The sequence below is a fragment of the Heliangelus exortis genome, chromosome 10 (assembly GCF_036169615.1).
Source record: "Heliangelus exortis chromosome 10, bHelExo1.hap1, whole genome shotgun sequence".
Classification (NCBI taxonomy): Eukaryota; Metazoa; Chordata; class Aves; order Apodiformes; family Trochilidae; genus Heliangelus; species Heliangelus exortis.
The window spans coordinates 5,009,135-5,026,314 of NC_092431.1; the positions used below are offsets into that span (position 1 = coordinate 5,009,135).

At 39.8% G+C, this 17,180-nt stretch overlaps 1 protein-coding gene across 1 annotated transcript in view; it reads left to right on the forward strand.

Annotated features, from left to right (window-relative positions):
* POLR1A (RNA polymerase I subunit A) overlaps positions 1-17,180 on the forward strand; it is a 31,353-nt gene extending 14,173 nt beyond the window's left edge. The window contains exons 20-34 of the mRNA XM_071753208.1: positions 201-353; positions 526-608; positions 1,678-1,843; positions 2,353-2,574; positions 3,947-4,161; positions 4,806-4,973; positions 5,888-6,023; positions 7,025-7,179; positions 8,124-8,238; positions 8,859-8,972; positions 9,802-10,083; positions 10,683-10,883; positions 11,765-11,882; positions 13,101-13,265; positions 15,731-17,180. Of these exons, the coding sequence (XP_071609309.1) occupies positions 201-353; positions 526-608; positions 1,678-1,843; positions 2,353-2,574; positions 3,947-4,161; positions 4,806-4,973; positions 5,888-6,023; positions 7,025-7,179; positions 8,124-8,238; positions 8,859-8,972; positions 9,802-10,083; positions 10,683-10,883; positions 11,765-11,882; positions 13,101-13,265; positions 15,731-15,831 (2,394 nt within the window). The 3' untranslated portion in view covers positions 15,832-17,180. The remainder of the gene's footprint in view (positions 1-200; positions 354-525; positions 609-1,677; positions 1,844-2,352; positions 2,575-3,946; positions 4,162-4,805; positions 4,974-5,887; positions 6,024-7,024; positions 7,180-8,123; positions 8,239-8,858; positions 8,973-9,801; positions 10,084-10,682; positions 10,884-11,764; positions 11,883-13,100; positions 13,266-15,730) is intronic.

Below are 17,180 nucleotides of genomic sequence, written 5' to 3' on the forward strand. Positions count from 1 at the left end.
TAACATAAAAAGACCAGGTGAGAACTAAATGCCTTTTCTGACCATCAGGAGCAAGGACATTTAGTGAACAACATGTAGTTAAAGAACACTTAGTGAGCATTTACATTATTTACCATGTTTTTCAAGAAAAAGCATTGACCTTATGTGAGCAAAAATTTGGTTGGAAAACTGACATTGATTTTTTTTCTGTCTACATTTAGATTTCTTGTTTGCTGGGCCAGATTGAGTTGGAAGGTCGAAGACCCCCACTGATGGCATCTGGCAAATCACTGCCATGTTTCCAGCCTTATGATTTTTCCCCTAGTTCAGGAGGATTTGTGACTGGCAGGTTTCTCACTGGGATCAAACCTTCTGTAAGTTTAATGCTGCTGTATTTAAATCTTGGTATTTTAATACAGTGTCTGTGATCATAAATAAATCAGCTGCGTTCACCCCCACTTTCTTACGTAGCTTTTGAGAGAGCATAAATTGCCAGTCCTGGTGTGCTTCTCAGCAGAATGTTGATGGGATTGTGCTTATGTTTAGGAATTCTTCTTTCACTGCATGGCTGGCAGAGAAGGTCTTGTGGATACAGCTGTCAAAACCAGCCGTTCTGGATACCTGCAAAGGTATGGTTTAGAATTTGAGCCTTTAAAAGATCCTCTTGGTTGGTTGGTTGGTTGGTGGTTTTTTTGTAGAGTACTCTAGACTGGAGGGAGTTCTGATACTGCTTTGATTAACTTCAGTGTGCTTGCTTTTTACAAATGTATTTAGTGTCTGAATGTTGAATGTTTGTTCTAAAGCTGACTTTCTTGGGGACTGCATCAAGTGGAACTGTATCATCTCCAATTAATCTCTGGCACATAGTAACAACATGGAGAAATCTGTTTTCATGGTGCAAGTAAAGATGTACAAACCTCTGGTTTTTCTTGGCCACACTGTAGCTCTTGTTATTATTCCAGCAACACCCACAGCATATAGAAGAAATAAAACCTTTTAGTTGTTTTGGAGTTTAGTGAAGGGTTCTAAAAAAGTGACACCCCATCCTTTCATAGAATAAAATCACAGAGTTTGTTTGCAAGGGACCTTTAAAGGTGATCTAGCCCAATTCCCCTGCAGTAAGCAGGGACATCTTCAACTAGACCAGGTTGCTCAGAGCCCCATCAAACCAGACCTTGAATGTCTGCCAGGATGGGGCCTCCACCACCTCTCTGGGCAACCTGTTCCAGTGTTTCATCATCCTTAGAGTAAAGAACTTCTTCCTAATGTCTCATCTAAATGTACACTGATCTGGTTTGAAACCATTTTTCCTCATTCTATTGCTACCTGCCCGTGTAAAGAGTCTTTTCCCAGCTTTCTTGTAGAAACTCTCTCAGGTATTGAAGGGTCCCCCCAACTCTCTCAGCCTGTATTTGTAAGACAGCTGTTTTAAGAGTGACTGCAGAAATAGAGAGTAATTTGCTGTTTTGTTTTAAGTCACCTCAGTCCAAGGAAACTGGAGGGAGAAACATGCAGAAAGGTTTGCAGTCTTGTTAAAAGTTTCACCTGTGTGTCATGTTTGGTTTCCAGAATTCCTGATCAGCCCTTAAGTGTGCTGAAGATAGTAATGAAGATGGTGTTTTTCATGTTAATTTGTATCATCCTTATTACTTTGTAGCCTCTTAAGAGCATTTTTTTTGTTCTGCTTCTTTGGAACAGGTGTATCATAAAGCATTTGGAAGGACTGGTAGTTCAGTATGACCTGACTGTACGAGATAGTGATGGCAGCGTGGTGCAGTTTCTGTATGGAGAAGATGGGCTTGATATCCCTAAAACTCAGTTCTTGCAACCCATGCAGTTCCCTTTCATTGCAGAAAACTATGAGGTAGCATACCTGAATCTCAAATATTTATATGGGGTGAAGAGGAAGGCTGAAATGCATGGTTAACATCTGACATATGTTAGAGATCCAGTGGCATAGTCATGTCTCTCAGTCACTTTCTGACCAGCCTACATTTTTATTTGTATTCAAAATATGGAAGCAGATTTTAAGTCTGTGGCATAATTTGAGCACTCTTGGTTTCAAGGGCTCTCCATGCTCTTACCTATTCCAACTTGGCAGTTGGTTTCAACACAGATGACTTTATTCTTCAGTCTGATAAGTTGGATTAACTTCCTTTTACCAGTGCCATCACTGGTTATTAAAGAATGGCAGTAGTCACACAAAAATACAATGCCTTTTGTCTCATTTGGGTTGAAAACCAGTTTTAAAAATTGTTTTACAGCAACTGAATGGTTTGAGTGGCAGCTGATGACCTTTTCAGTTTGCTTTGCTTTTTGTGGTACACTGAGCATAGAGAATATAAGATAATCATACAGATAATTTCCCTACAGGTAATCCAGAAGACAAACCATTTGGATGAAGCTTTAGCAAGGATGGAGTCTCACCAAGCCCACCAGCAGTTCAGAGCCATCAAAAAATGGCGAGCCAGGCACCAGAACTCTGTGCAAAGAGAAGGAGGTTTTCTGATGTTTTCCCAAAAGAAAATGGCAAGTGTAAAAGCACAGATTCCAGGAGGAGAAATCAAAAATGGAAGAGATCCTGCTGCTTTACAGGTAATACAGAAACAGCTGAATTGGACAAGCCCTTTAAAAAAGTCACAGAATTCAGTGGTATTTTTTTAAAGGCTTTTTGTGTGCCAAAGTGTTTCATTCTGATTTAGGTAAGTTGCCTTTGGAAGGAGTTTTGTGTGGATGGTGAAGCTGAGATTAATTTTATTATATTTTTATTTCATTTGTTAAAGTCTGTGGGCCCTAATGCTAGGGTGCAGACCAGGAACTCTAAGGTAAAACTGGTTTTTGATTAAAAACCCACGTTTGTGGGTGGTTTGGGGGATTTTGTGTTTGCTTGATGGTGGGTTTGTTGTTTTTTTTTTTCATGTAAATGCTGTAGATCTCTTTTGAGATCCTCTCTTCTGAGAACCTGTTTAAATACAAAGATCAGAGGACTGAGAATTACTCTTGCTTAAGCCTCTTGTGCATCAGGGCACTAATCTGTATGTTAGTGAAGATTGTATGGATGGACACAACATGCAAACAGGTGCAGCTTCAAACCATGCTTTCACAAGGAATTTACCCTGTTAGAATGTGGACAATTAGTTAGTTGAAGGTGTTAAGAAACTTAACTGTGACCTTGTCTTCATAAATTAAACCTAGTCACTGGTTCATTTATTCAGATATGCTGAATTTGTGTTGCTTTTGGCACTTTTGATAATATTCAAAGCAATATGGCCAGGAGATTAACTCACTGATCCTTTTTTTCTTTTAGTAGATGGATAGATAAAGATAAATGTTTATCCCTGTCTCACTATGTTATAAAGCTCAGTGGACAGACTCCCATGTCACAAGGCATTTGCCTCTTTGATAAAAGGGCAAGCTCAATTTCTATATAATTTTTTTTCAAGTAATTATTTACTATTTTCTTTATTAAATGCAGCATTTTAAATATTACTTGAGCAAACTAAAGAGTAGAAACAAAACCAATGAATATGCATGAGATGCAAGCTATGTTTAAGGTCTCTGTTGGGCTTAAATGTTGTCAGCTGAAAATCAGAGAAGCTCTTTTGTCATGCCAGCTTTAGACAGGTGAGGTGGTAATAAGCTCAAGATTTAACAGTGTGGAGGGTGTTCACCCCCAAGTTAAGATCTTTCTTAGAGAGCTGTGTTTCACTGGAACCTGGAGTAATTGCAGTGAATAGATGACTGACTATTTTAAGCTTGTGAAAGACCTTGAAATCATTTGGGGTCATAAGTGATCAGAAAATAGAGTACCATAATTGTAGCCAAGTTGTTTGCTGTGTGTTATGTACACCTTGAAGTTTTACACAGTCTTTCTTCTTCTCCATTGGTATTGCTCAGTTGCTGTGTTATTTAGTTTTGTTTTACTGTGGATAAACCAACCTGCTTAAAAATCTCTTCTGGTTTTCAGTTATTGAAGATGTGGTATGAACTGGATGAGAAGAAACGAAGAAAATACCTGAAAAAGACAAATAAGTGTCCTGACCCAAGCCTTGGGGTTTGGCGACCAGATACTTATTTTGCTTCTGTTTCAGAATCATTTGAAAGTGCAGTTGAAGATTATATCAACAAATGGGAATTTGAAAACAGACAAAGTAATATGTGTCCAACACTTTCTTCTGATAGGTACTGACTTCTCTGTGTTTACTTCTTTGCTCTGAGCCAAACAAAATACATCTATTTATGGACTGAGATTGCTAAAGATGAAAATTTTTATCAACTCTTGTTTTTGTTGAGAGCTTTTTGAGACAAAATATTCTCTGAAACTGTGTGTGTTGTGCTCAGTGGAGAGGCCTTGGTTATCTGTTTCTTCCAAAAGTGATTTTTCCATGCTGCTAAGAGCTTAGGCAAAGGCTTCATGGAGTAACAGCAAGGTATTGCTGTTTTCCTACTTATAAAATAATACTTCTCAGTTACAGTTAAAATCAAAATATGCTCTTGCCACACCTTGGGGTTAGCAGTGCAGTTAGGATGAGCAAGTGGGAATATGTGGACTGTCTTTTGACATTCTGGGATTTAGCAGCAGAAATTAAATATGTTTTGGCCCAGGCCCCAGCCCTGTGTTAATGGGTCTTGTTTGTCAGATGAAATTGAGATAGACAGTTTTACAGTTTCTGAAGTGTATTTCTCCAGGAGAAATTGGCTGAAATAAGTAACTTTATTGAACTGAGCAATGTTTCAGTCTCTTCTGAGGCTTGTTGTTTATTTGAATTTTTTAATACTACAGTGAACTAAACCTCCTCTTCTTTCCTCTTCTTTCCTGTCCTTAGATTAAAGAATTTGCTGTATTTGAAGTGGCAGAGATCTCTTTGTGACCCAGGAGAAGCTGTGGGTCTTCTTGCAGCCCAAAGTATTGGGGAACCTTCCACACAAATGACTCTGAACACCTTCCACTTTGCTGGCAGAGGTGAAATGAATGTCACATTGGGTATTCCAAGGTGAGAAAACTGTGTTCTTAGTGGCTCCTTTGCCATCTTTGGCACTTATGGAGCAGTGCTTGATCTCCTTGGCAAATGTATGTGTAATCTTGAGGGCAAATGATGAGTTTAATTCAGTTTAATTGTAAATAGTGCCTGTTCAGAACAACTTTGAATATTTTACAACTTCATGGTTGTTTTGATTCATTTTCCAGATACCACATATCTGTGAAGGCCCCCCTTGTGTATAGCAAATGGCTTATTTGTTTCTGTAGAAGCCTAAAAAAATGATGCTTTCTGGGCGTGCCCTCTGCCAGCCTTTTTTTCCTCCTACAAATTTTTAAACCTGTTTATTTCACACACAAAATTTCACTGCAACTCTGAATCTGACGTGTTTTGTATTGTTATTGCCTATGTAGAGAGAAACCTGTTTTGTAGCAGACAGGTTTCCCTTGACTTTTCTTTATGGTGGCAGTGACTTTATCAGCACACACCTGCTTGCCAGACACTCATCAGCTTCTTCTGAATAACATGGGTGCTGGCTCTGGCCTCCTGCATGGGTGTCATGCCTTAGGTGGGAGCTGGCTGTGTTACTAAAGAGAAGCAGGGGGTGGGGAGAAAGTATGAGGAGCCTATGTTATGCATCTGTAGGAAACAGGCTTCATTAGTTCTTTTCTTGGAGTAATTATTGTCATTTCTGGTCTCTTCCTGTAACTGGGGTGAAATCTGATTGAGGCAGTAGAGTCCCTGTTGTGCTGTGCCTCAGGAGGAGCCAGAAAAGTGAAAAGGAGCAGTGCAGTGGTAACCACAGCTCTTGGTGCATGTGTCTTTGGTAGAACTGGCTGTTGCTGCATGCTGCCTAATTAAATTAATTTGATATTGATTTGATTGCATAGTGCTTTTAGTGTGTGATTTGAAGGTTCATCTGTTTAAAGGTTACGGGAGATACTGATGGTGGCCAGTGCAAATATCAAAACACCAACAATGAGTGTTCCTGTGTTCAATACCAAGAAAGCTCTCAAGAAGGTGAAACAGCTTAAGAAACAGCTCACACGAGTGTGCTTAGCTGAGGTGAGCCTCCTGTTCAGTGTATCCTTTGAAAGTCTGCAAAGCAATTTTTTATTTGAGCTAATCAGTCTGGTTTGTAGCAATTTCCATTTTTGAGGGCTTACCTTGGGATAAGAGAGGGTCCTTTCTCTTCACCTCTTGCATACTGGACCTGTAATATCTGCTAGGAAGTGGAGCATTGAGAGGAATTGCAGTCCCTGTGGCTGTATGGGAGTTAAATTCAATTTAACCTGTAGAGCATTGTCACAGGCTACAAATTCTCAATGGGATATAAAGGGGGTTGGTAGTAATTCATGTAATTCTCTTCTTAATGGGAGAGAGGATTTATGTTTGCTGCCATAGCCTTTCCCTCAAGCCCATTTTTATCAGTCTCTAGAATTTGAGGGATTTTGTTAAGTCTTTAACAGACAAGCCAATCTAGCTGTGACTGGCATAGCAGGAGACATTTTTGTTTGTCCCCCACCCCTTCCCAGTCTCCTACAAGTGGCTGTGCTCAGTCAAAGCAAAACATGTGGCTCCTTGGAGACCAAATATGTGAAAATCTGATGAGTCTGATGTGTTCTCTGCTCCTTCTCATCTAGGAGTGCAGTCTTTCCTGTGCTCTCCTGCATGCCCTGCCCTCTTATGTCTTAATTTTTCAACTTGAAAGCAGCAAGCACAGAGATGAAACTACTCTGTCCTGAAGTGCTTTCCTGCTCAGTGAGCACAGGATAGTGAAATGAAGCTGTAGGTCCATTAAGTATGGCATCTTCAGGAGTCAAGTGGGAGGTGGGGCTTCTCCCAGTATTCTCTTTAACAATTAATTGTTGGGAGGACTTTAAGCCAAAAAGAGTGCCCCAGGGTAGAGTCCTTTTGCCTAGGAGCTGCCACAAGGCTTCCAGAAAGTTTGCCAGTGGATCTTGTGTGATTCCAGTCTCATGTGGAAAACAGCTCATTGGAGTTGCAGGAAATAAAACAGAATGTCTTCATTAAAGGAGTAACCTTCCTACTTGGGGCTGTTGTAGGTCTTGCAGAAAGTTGAGATAGAGGAATCCCTGCATGTGAAGTGCAAGAACAAACATCGCCTCTACAAGATCAAATTCCATTTCTTACCCCATGAATATTACAGAGAGGAGAAGTGTGTGAAGCCCAGGGAGATCTTGCACTTCATGGAAACAAGGTGAGTTTTCTTTCACATACTTCAATATTTGTTCTTTTGCCTTTCTGTAGACACTGCATGTAGTTCTTTACTGCTTCTGTTGCTGTCAGAGCAGCAGTGTCCTGCAGGTGTGCTTGCAGAAGCATCTATTCAGTTGCTTTTTATGTCTTGAATAAAAGTGGTAATTTCTGGTGTGGTGACAGTAGGGGACAGTATCAGAGCAGATGCACATCATTCACATGTCTCTGATATACTCAGAGAAGAGCCATAAAAGCAACATCTCATTCCTTATCTTTGAGTGCTTGATCATTTATTACCAGCAAAAATGCTTGAGTACATTAGGTGTTCCTTGGTGCCCTCAAGAAACAGAACTAAACCTTAATTTTTAATTATTTTTTTTTTTAACAATAAATCAGAAAATGCTGGCTTTTTTGCTCCTCCCCCTTCATTTTTTTCCCCCCCTGCTTCCTTCCCCATAACTGGCCACATTTCTGTAGAACATTTCATTGCAAAGGTCTGTTGAAATCTATTTTTGTTTTGCAAAAAGGCTTCATTGATTTCCTCCTCCTTCAGGCCACGTGCATTCATGCTGGGTTACTTTATTTAACAATTTTGCGTGGATGTGTTGGTTTAAAGAAATAAAAAAAGGCCAGTGGTATAACATCTCTTCTGAAGGTCAAGTTGGTGTGCAGATCTTATGATTTTATAATGTTAATCTTTGGATGCACAGTTATATCTTTCATTAAAAGAGAGATGATATCAACCTTCTGATCCCTACAGGAAATGGAAAGGGGAAAGAAGAAAATTTTTTTTGTCTTATAGTAGAAGTACTTTTGCATCCACCAGAGAAAATACCCTGTCATGAGTTGACTGGCTTCTTAAACAAAACAAAATCATTTTCTGACAACTTGAAACTGACTGCAGTACTGCTGAGCTTTGACATTCTTTGTTCCTGCCTCTTTCAGGTTCTTTAAAATTATTCTGGAAGCCATTAAAAGGAAGAGTACAAAGATGGCATCTTTTACTGAAGTCAGCACCCGGAAGGCAGCTCGGAAAGATATTGATGTTGACCAAGACCAGGTACAGGAAAGCAGTGCTTGAAAAATGCCTCATTTCCTTTACTTGTATCTGAGAATTTAGAAAAGTGTAACATGGTTCAATGTGAACAGGAAATGTGTGAATACTAAATTACTTCTTAAATATTTTCTTCATGCACGAACTGACTTTGCATTCTATGAAAATTAACAGGGATATTATACTTACGGTGTATTAAATCCTAATTTGCTCAAGACTATACTCTGAAAATGCCTCTTCATTTTAGCTTCATTGGCATAAACACATTACTCTCCATTTGCTTTCAGATCAATGTCCTGCTGTGGCTGTAAAAACTCTGGGGAAGATGCTTTTTAAATTTTTTGTGTTGCATATTCCTTCTGCCACTCTTCACTTACCAAGCACAATCATATAAGCAGGCTGATAGCTTAACTGTGTTGTAGACATGCAGCTGGTTTAATGCTAATGGTATCATGAGTGTAAGTTCATTATTTCTTTCTAGTAGTGGGTTTATAGAAGTTAATTTTTCTTAGAGGCAGAACATTGAATAGGGAATTGTTAACTCCAAATGTGTGGCTAAGGCCTTTTGATGCAGTTCATGCTTCCTAGCAGTCAGACTGATGATCTGGTCTTTCATCCATTTCTAGACAGAGAATAATGAGGAAGCTCCAGCTGAGGAAGAAAACATTGTTGATGCAGAAGCTGATGAAGGGGATGGTGATGCTACAGAAGCAAAACGGAGGAAGAACCAGGAAGAAGAGGTAAAGATTTTGTAGCTGCTCACCAGAGCACTTGAATTCCATTTTCCTCTCCTTCAGTTTGAGTTGGGAAGGAAAACTGCTGTTGAAACAAATGGCTTTTTAAAAAAAAGTGTTTAAAAAAAAAATGAAAGGGAATAGGGAAGTCTCTGCTGATCAGTTATGATCTGATGGGGAGGAAATTTGAATCAAAAATCAGCTGAGACTTGTGATGACTGTGGTCATTATAGTTGAGCCCAGCAACTTCTGTCCTTGAAGAATAATACAGAACCATGCAAGTTACAGATGCAAGAGAACATCTGGTGTTTTTTTGAAGCCAAGTTCTTTAACTGTTGGGTAGGTGTGTCTGGCAATCAGGTTTTTTGTGCTGTAGTTCACTTTACCTCTCACTAATTTCATGCCATTTGTTGTTTCTAAAACTCTGCTGTGGTTTTTCTCTCTGGCTCTCCGTGTATTTCCATGTTCACTACTTCAAAAATTACTGCTTAAAAGTTTGGTTTCCATAAATTAAAGAAGAGGGCAGAGTAATTTAAAATAATGAAGGAATCCTTCATGAGGGGAAGAGCCTTTTTGGGGAAAAAACTAAGTTTTGATATAGTCACAATAGCCTGTATCATCCTTGCCTGTACTGAGTAACAATGGAGAGATTATAAAGAAACAGACTGAATCTGTTGTAATATTTCAGTTATAAAAGAGTTGCATTTTCTTTGTGTCACAGGCAAGATACTTGCAACTCAGCTGTCAAGAATATTCTTGAGTAAAACTGATTGGTTGTGTGCTTTGTTACTGTACATGTTCTGGCTCAGATAAAGACAGCATAATTTCTTTGTAGGTTGACTATGAAAGTGAAGAAGAAACTGGGGAAGAAAATGTTGGTGAGAATCCAGATGATGAAGAGGCTGAATCAGAAAAAGATGAAAGGACACCTGGTGCTGAAGAAGATCAGAATGGAGCAGATGCTGATGGATCTCAACATCTTTCCTTTATGTCTCAGACTAAAAAAGAGAAACATAGGTTGCTTCAGTCAGCAGAGGTGCGAGTAAATGCTGTTCTGGACAGCCACCCATCAGTAAAGGATTATGTGTTTGACACTGAAAATGAACTTTGGTGTGAGGTAAGATGCTGGTGCCTGGAAACAAATGTGCATGGCTGTGCAATGTTGCATGTAGCTCCCATAACAAATGGTTCTTTTCAGTGAAGTGCTGCTGTTTTGTCTCAGAAATCCAATATTAATACAGAAAAGTGGGACTACAAGTGTACTTCTTGACATAATTTTAATAAATTTTAGAACTCCTGATGAAACTTCCTTTTTAAAAACAAGATTTTGACACGTTTAATGGGTTTTAATCTTTTAAATATTTGGTGCACCATAATGTTGCTCTTGATGAGTAGAAGCGGTGGCTGGGCTGTTGAAAAAGTCTAAACATCATGAAAAACAACCAAACAAAAACCCCAACACACACATACCCTACCCCCAACAAGAGCTACCCAAAAAACACCCATTCAGGGTAAGCTCAGATATCTTGGAATGGTCCTGGGATGTGGTATTCACATTTCCATCATTCAGCTGGATTTCTAGCCAGACATTTCTGTTCCTAAAAGGTGATTCCAGTTGTCAGCCTTTTGCCTAAGAAGAAGTAGGCTGATTTTTGAGCCCAGTGTTGAAACTTCCTTCCAGAACAACACTACATTGTTGGGTTTTTTTCCTCTTAGGTTTCACTGGCACTGCCACTGATGAAGGTGTACTTTGACCTGACCTCCCTGCTGGTCTCTCTGGCACGTAACACAGTCATCCATGAAGTGAAGGGCATCACACGGTGCTTGTTGAATGAAAGTACCAATAAGCAAGGAGAGAAGGAGCTCATTCTGCATACTGAAGGCATAAACCTGGCAGAGCTGTTCAGATACTCTGATGTATGTCATCTTTTTATAATCCTGAACTTCAAGCATCTTTTGTGTTCTAGGGAGAGATGGTGCATGCTGGGTGCCATTGATATTTATCAGGGGTGATCTGTAGTTACTGCAGCTCTCTTGCTCCTCTTTTTTCCCCTTAGATGCATTCAGCAGAGCATTTCTAAAGTGTAACTTGCAAATCAGTTTTTGTGCAGCAGCCCAGCATCTAATGACAGATAATTCCACACCCTGCTGCTAACTATCTCTTTAAATGCTTCTTGGGAGAGTTCTTCCATCTAAATGAATTGCAGTACTTGGAGATGAATAGTTCTGTCATACCATCTAGGCCATAGCTCTACAACTAGAGGATTGGTTTATGCTATATCTTTTTCAGTGCTTTTGTTCAAAGTTCTGGCTGGCTGAGACAGCCTGGCCATTGCCTTATGTTGCTTGGAAGAGTAGCACAGAATTATAGAATGCCATGGTGGAAGGGACCTCCAGGATCATTTAGTCCAACCTTTCTAGGTAAAAATTTTACATTATATTAAGGTCTCCACTAAGCCTTCTCTTCTCAAGGCTGAAATATGTTCCTCTGCTGCTTAGGATGGATTGATTGATTGCTTTTTCTGGTTTCGGGTAATTTTCTGCTATGCTCAGTTTTGATTTAAATACTCCTATTCACATATAAAATGCTGTGATCACTGGCTTAAACATAAATCCCCAGAGAAGTTTTTATCTCTGACTCCCAAGCTGCTGCCTAGTTGTTCTTCAACACCTAGTGCTGCTGAAGCTAATGAAAAATGGAGGAAAAAAAAAAATCTTGGCTTAAGTTGTTTGGAATGCAGAGAAACTGCTGTCTTAACTTGTATCTGTGATCTATTTATTTATTTATTTTCTTTCAGATTTTGGACCTGAACAGACTTTATTCCAATGATATTCATGCCATGGCTAGTAATTATGGAGTTGAGTCTGCCCTGAGGGTGATTATAAAGGAAATCAAAGATGTATTTGCTGTATATGGTAGGATTTATTTGTATTTTTAAAGATAGTGTTTATTATCATGAAGATTGTAAGGACTGTGGCTGGCTTTTGCTAAGTTATGGTTTTGCTTGATCTTTTTATTTCTGTGTGAATTTTTAAGTTGCACCTTTTGAACATTTTAATGATTATAGTGCCTTCTGTGGAGCCATTAGGTAATGGTTAGGTTCCATTTAATCAGTAGGAAATTCATTAGACAAGGTTAAATTTATCCCCCTATTCACAGAGCTTTTCTGTTCCAGCATATTTATTTTTTGCTAGCTGGAAGGTTCAGACAAATTAACTCCTACCACCTGAGGAACCTGACTGTGTTAGACTTGCATGGTGGCCTTGAAAATAGGATTAATTTTGCTTTTTAATGACAAGAATCTAGGCTCCTGTTGTAGTTGAGTTTATGTTTCTGAAAATAGCTATGAAAATAGCTGTGCTGCATTGTCTGAATGTTCTCTCTGCCTGGATTGTTCAGAGAGTCCATGCATCTGGCTTAGGGAAGATGCCTGACTTCATAGGCATGTTGAGTTTCCCCTAAGTGAGTTGAGTCTTGCTGTGAATTAAACTATTGAGAAGAGGGAAGATTAATAACAGTGGGAATTTTAGCAACCAGTTATATCAAACAGATTTGCCAGCTGGCAGCCCGGAGTGGTCTGACCTTCAAGTTGTTCAAGAACTGCTAGGTAAATGTTGACAGAACTGTTAATGATCCCCTGTTATATGGACTCCACCAATGTTATTTAAAAATAAGTGCTGTTTCTTTTTAGCTGAAACCAGTTTTTCTGTGGATGCCTAACATTTTGCACAGAAAATACCAGAACTTTCCTGCCTCTGGTGCCCAGGTAGTGCAGGCCACCAGGTGAGGGGCCATCTACATATGGATGGATGTGTGACCCTCTTCTGCAGAACCACAGATGATGCAGTGCTGACTGATTTTATGCAGAGAAACTCTGCTGCCTTACAGCATTCCTGACATGTTGGTTTCCCTGGAGAAATATTGGTTTGTATTTTGGTGAGGTCTGCCCCCCTCCTTGATATTTGAGGGGAGCAGTGAAGCCAGCTTGTTCACAGAGAGGTGCAACTGCATTACTAGAGATGTTCTCCACGTTCATTTAGATTCAGGGGGGGTTAATTTAGACCTGATCTAAAAAAGAAAAATACAGCTTAGCCCTTGAATCCTCTGATAATTGCTTTTTCTTGTGTTCTCAGGCATTGAGGTAGATCCTCGGCACCTTTCACTTGTGGCAGACTACATGTGTTTTGAAGGGTTTTACAAACCACTGAATCGTTTAGGAATTCAGTCCAACTCCTCCCCTCTGCAACAGATGACATTTGAAACCAGCTACAAGTTCTTGAAAGAGGCAACGATGATGGGTAAATGGTTTAGTTTGAACTATATTGTTGCAGCTTTTCACATGTGCTTTGTTTTGATCGTAACCTTCCACTATTTTGAGTAAAGCATTATTGCATTAGGGAAAAAAAAAAAAGCCAGAGGCTAAAATTTTAATTAAGCCATTGCCTAGGAAAATGTTCCAGATGTTTTTAATAAAAATTTTGTCAGCTTAAATGAAGTCAGGTCCCACATGTAATCAATGGGGTCTGTGACTCCTTTCTTTAAGAATTAGATTGGCATTTTTATAACAAGCCTTAAGATTGAGATTAGTTATAGCAAAGTCTTTTGAAAGATGACTAGGTATGCCTTTTTCTGTCTCTGCCATTAAAACTGAATTTGCTGCTTTGTTTTCATGTCTCTGTTATAACTCCTGTGTTTCTGTGTCTTATCTAACCTTGCTTTTGAGAATTTTATTGTGAGAACAGTCCTTCTGGTTGTTACTTTGATCCTGATTTTCTCCTGATTTGCAGCACCTCTTACTATCTCTTTGTTTTTTCCCTCAACCACAGAAATGGGTTCAGATTTAGTTGGCTCATGGTAGGTTTCTGGTGCCTTTTGAGTTGTCCAAGTGTATTCTTTCCACTCTTTTCTTGCTGGTCTGAAAGGAACAGAGGTCACATGGATCACTGAGGGAATTTAAAGTGGCAATTGCCATCTACATTTAGGAGTCCTATCCAAAACCTTCAGCCTTGAGTCTGTCCACTAGAGACAGACAGTTTGCTTGATCTCATGCTTTGGACACCAATTACATCTCCCTGTTGCAAATAGTCTTGATTTCTGTGACTTGCCAGTGGGATGCCTCTATGAATGTTCCTGTTCTGTTTTTTTGCTACTTACTACAAGAAGAAAAAGCTCTTGACATGGTCTCTTTAATTTGTCTTAAACTGCCTTGCACAGATGTTGAAGATAATTCTGTGACTGATTTTATTTTTCTTAATGCTGTTTTATACCTTTTCTGGGAAAGTAATTTGGGTTTCAATCAGTAGTATTGATTACAACTGATCTAAAATTAATCTGAATATCAGAAAGGAAAAGTGTAAATCTAGGGTGAAATGAGCTAGAAGAGGATGTTTCCTGCACTCCCATTCTGGATTTGTTATTGACTCAGATACAACATAAGAGTATTGCCAAGGGGAACATAGCTTCATTTATGGATATTATGAATAAAGACATTAAGTGCATACTGACAGGGGCCTGGGGAACTGTCAGGAGAACTACACTGGTTACAAGTGGAGGGAGCCACTGATTTCACCATGATGGAAATCAAAGTCATCATGTGGATTGCAGCAGTCTGGCTCTAATTAGCTTTAATGTAACTGATAACTTGAGTGTAAATTTAAGGAGATACTGCATGGGGCTCTGCCTGCTTATGGCCCTGATCAATAAGAAGGCAAAATAAGGCAGAGCTGACCTAAGAAGTGGCACTAGAGTGCAGGTGTGACCCAGCAGGCTGCAGGGTTGAGTGTGAGGACAGCCCACTGCATCAGAAGCAACCTCCTTTTGGCTTTTTGCTCAAAGAATATCTCTTTGTTAACATCACATGAGCCAACAGGACAATTATGACTGCTTTATTTTGATGCTTTAACAAAGGAGCTTTTTTTTTTTTTCCTTCAACTGACACACATTTAGGAGCAGTTATTTCATTGTTCAGACACTGCTATGAAGCAGCTCCTCCCCTTGTCCTCTGTATGACAAAGTTCAGTAAGTTTTGCTCAGTAGAATAAAGATGACCCTTAATCAAAAGTTTTAACAGTTTTATTTCCAATCTACCAAACTCCCTAATGACAAAATTCCAGCTTGCTGTAGTTAGGATGAATGAAAAACAGCCTGGATGCTTATAAAAACAGTGAAGGCAAAACAGTCCTAGCCAGACATGTCATCTGGCCAACTTCCAAATTTCCCTGACACCATTTCGCTAGAGTGAGTAACCACAAAATCAAAGGAATTCATGGAATGTCTCTCCAGTGAAAAGTTCTCTTCCTATCTAGCCAGAAGGATTTAAAATCCACATCAAAAGGATTCACTCAAACAAAGGAAAAAGGCAGCGATGAAAAGGGAATCTTTCTGGCTTTGCTTCACTGTTTTTTTGTTGGTTTTTTTTTTTTTAGCAATCTATTTAATCAGCAAAATGTGTTCACTGGAAGGTCAAATCTGTGTTCTCTTAGACTTTAGAGTATGCTGTGTTTTCATGATGAATAGGGATGGTTTAGTAAGTGTGCCCTAATTCTCTGCTTGCACAAAACGATTGGGAAGAGATAACAGTTGTTCTAGGAGGGGTAGGCAGCATGGGACTCCTGCTCTGAGCAATCCAGTCTGAACAGTAGATGGCACGAGTGCTGAACCAGATGATTTCTTACATACAAGCCAAAATGCTTTCTTTTCAGCACTGACCTTTGAGAGGCCCTTGGAAACATCCTAATCTGGTTTCATTTGAATTTTGTTACAGGTGCCCACGATGAACTGAGATCCCCTTCTGCATGCCTTGTGGTTGGCAAAGTTGTGAAAGGAGGGACTGGTTTGTTTGACCTCAAGCAGCCCCTCACATAGTGTCCAGGTGAAAACTTGAGAGTTCTGACTAAAATGTTCATCATAAGAGATACATATGCCCTGCACCTACACTACAAGGGGTGTCATCTTCCCTGTGCTAATAGGTTTGTTAATCTGGATACCTGATGAGCCTGATCTATTTAATGAGAATGTCTGCACCTATGGGAGCTATCCTCTGATCCAAAGAAACGTTTATTTACTGTTCATTGATGTAAAAAAATGAGATTATTGACTTACACTGAGAATAAAGTGAAGGAGACTATCTGGGTCTCAGACAGGCCAGGCAAGAGCTGTGGCTGACAGAAGTTTAAGCAGAATCTGTTCATGCTGTCTAATTCTTGTGGGACAAAGTCCCATCTGGGTGAGTCCTGCCAATTGCCATGCAGTTGTTGACAGATGTGTTGTTGACAGATCTCTGCTTGAGGCATATCCTCTTCTTTTGCTGTACTCATGTGCACTGCTGTGACTTTTTTTAAGCATTAGAGGTTGCATTTTTCTCTTCTGCTACTTCATTTGTTAGGAATTATGTGTCTATGACTCAATTGTTAAGTTTCTCTATTAGCTGAAGACCAAAATTCAGAGTTTTTATGGTTTCTTTAGGCATAGAATAGAACTGTAGAATCATCAAAGTTGGAAATGACCTCTGAGGTCATCAAATCCAACTGTCACCCCAACATCCCCAGACAACTAATCTATGTCCTCAAGTGGAAAAGGCATTTTCCAATGCCTACACCTGGACCTTTTTTGTGGGATCCAGGTCTCTGCATAAGTGAGTCACAGAATGGCTTAGGTTGGAAGGGACATCTGCTCCAACCTCCCTGCCATGGGCAGGGGCACCTCTCATCCAGACAAGGTTGCTCAGAGCCTCATCAAGGTGGTCTTGAACACCTCCAGGGAAGGGGCATCCACAATTTCTCTGGGCAATCTGTTCCAGAGTCTCACCACCCTCATACTGAAGAACTTCTAAACCCACACTCCTTCAGTTTAAAACCATCTCCCATTGCCCTGTTGCTGGACACTCTTACAAAAATCCCCTCTCCAGCCTTCCAGTACATTCCCTTCAGGTACTGGAAGGCAGCTATAAGGTCCCCCCAGAGTCTTCTCTTCTCCAGGTTGAACAATCCCAGCTCCCTCAGCCTCTCCTTGTAGCAGAGAGGCTTCAGCCCCTGGATTATTTTTGTGGCCCTCCTCTGGACTTGTGCCAACAGATCTATGTCCTTCTTATACTTAAGTGCAGAGCAGAGGGGGAGAGAGGAAGTGAGCACCTGTCATTTGATACAGATTTATTCTTTAAATGGCAATGTGAGCTGCTGTGACTGCACAAAAGAATCTTGTAAGAATTACCAAAA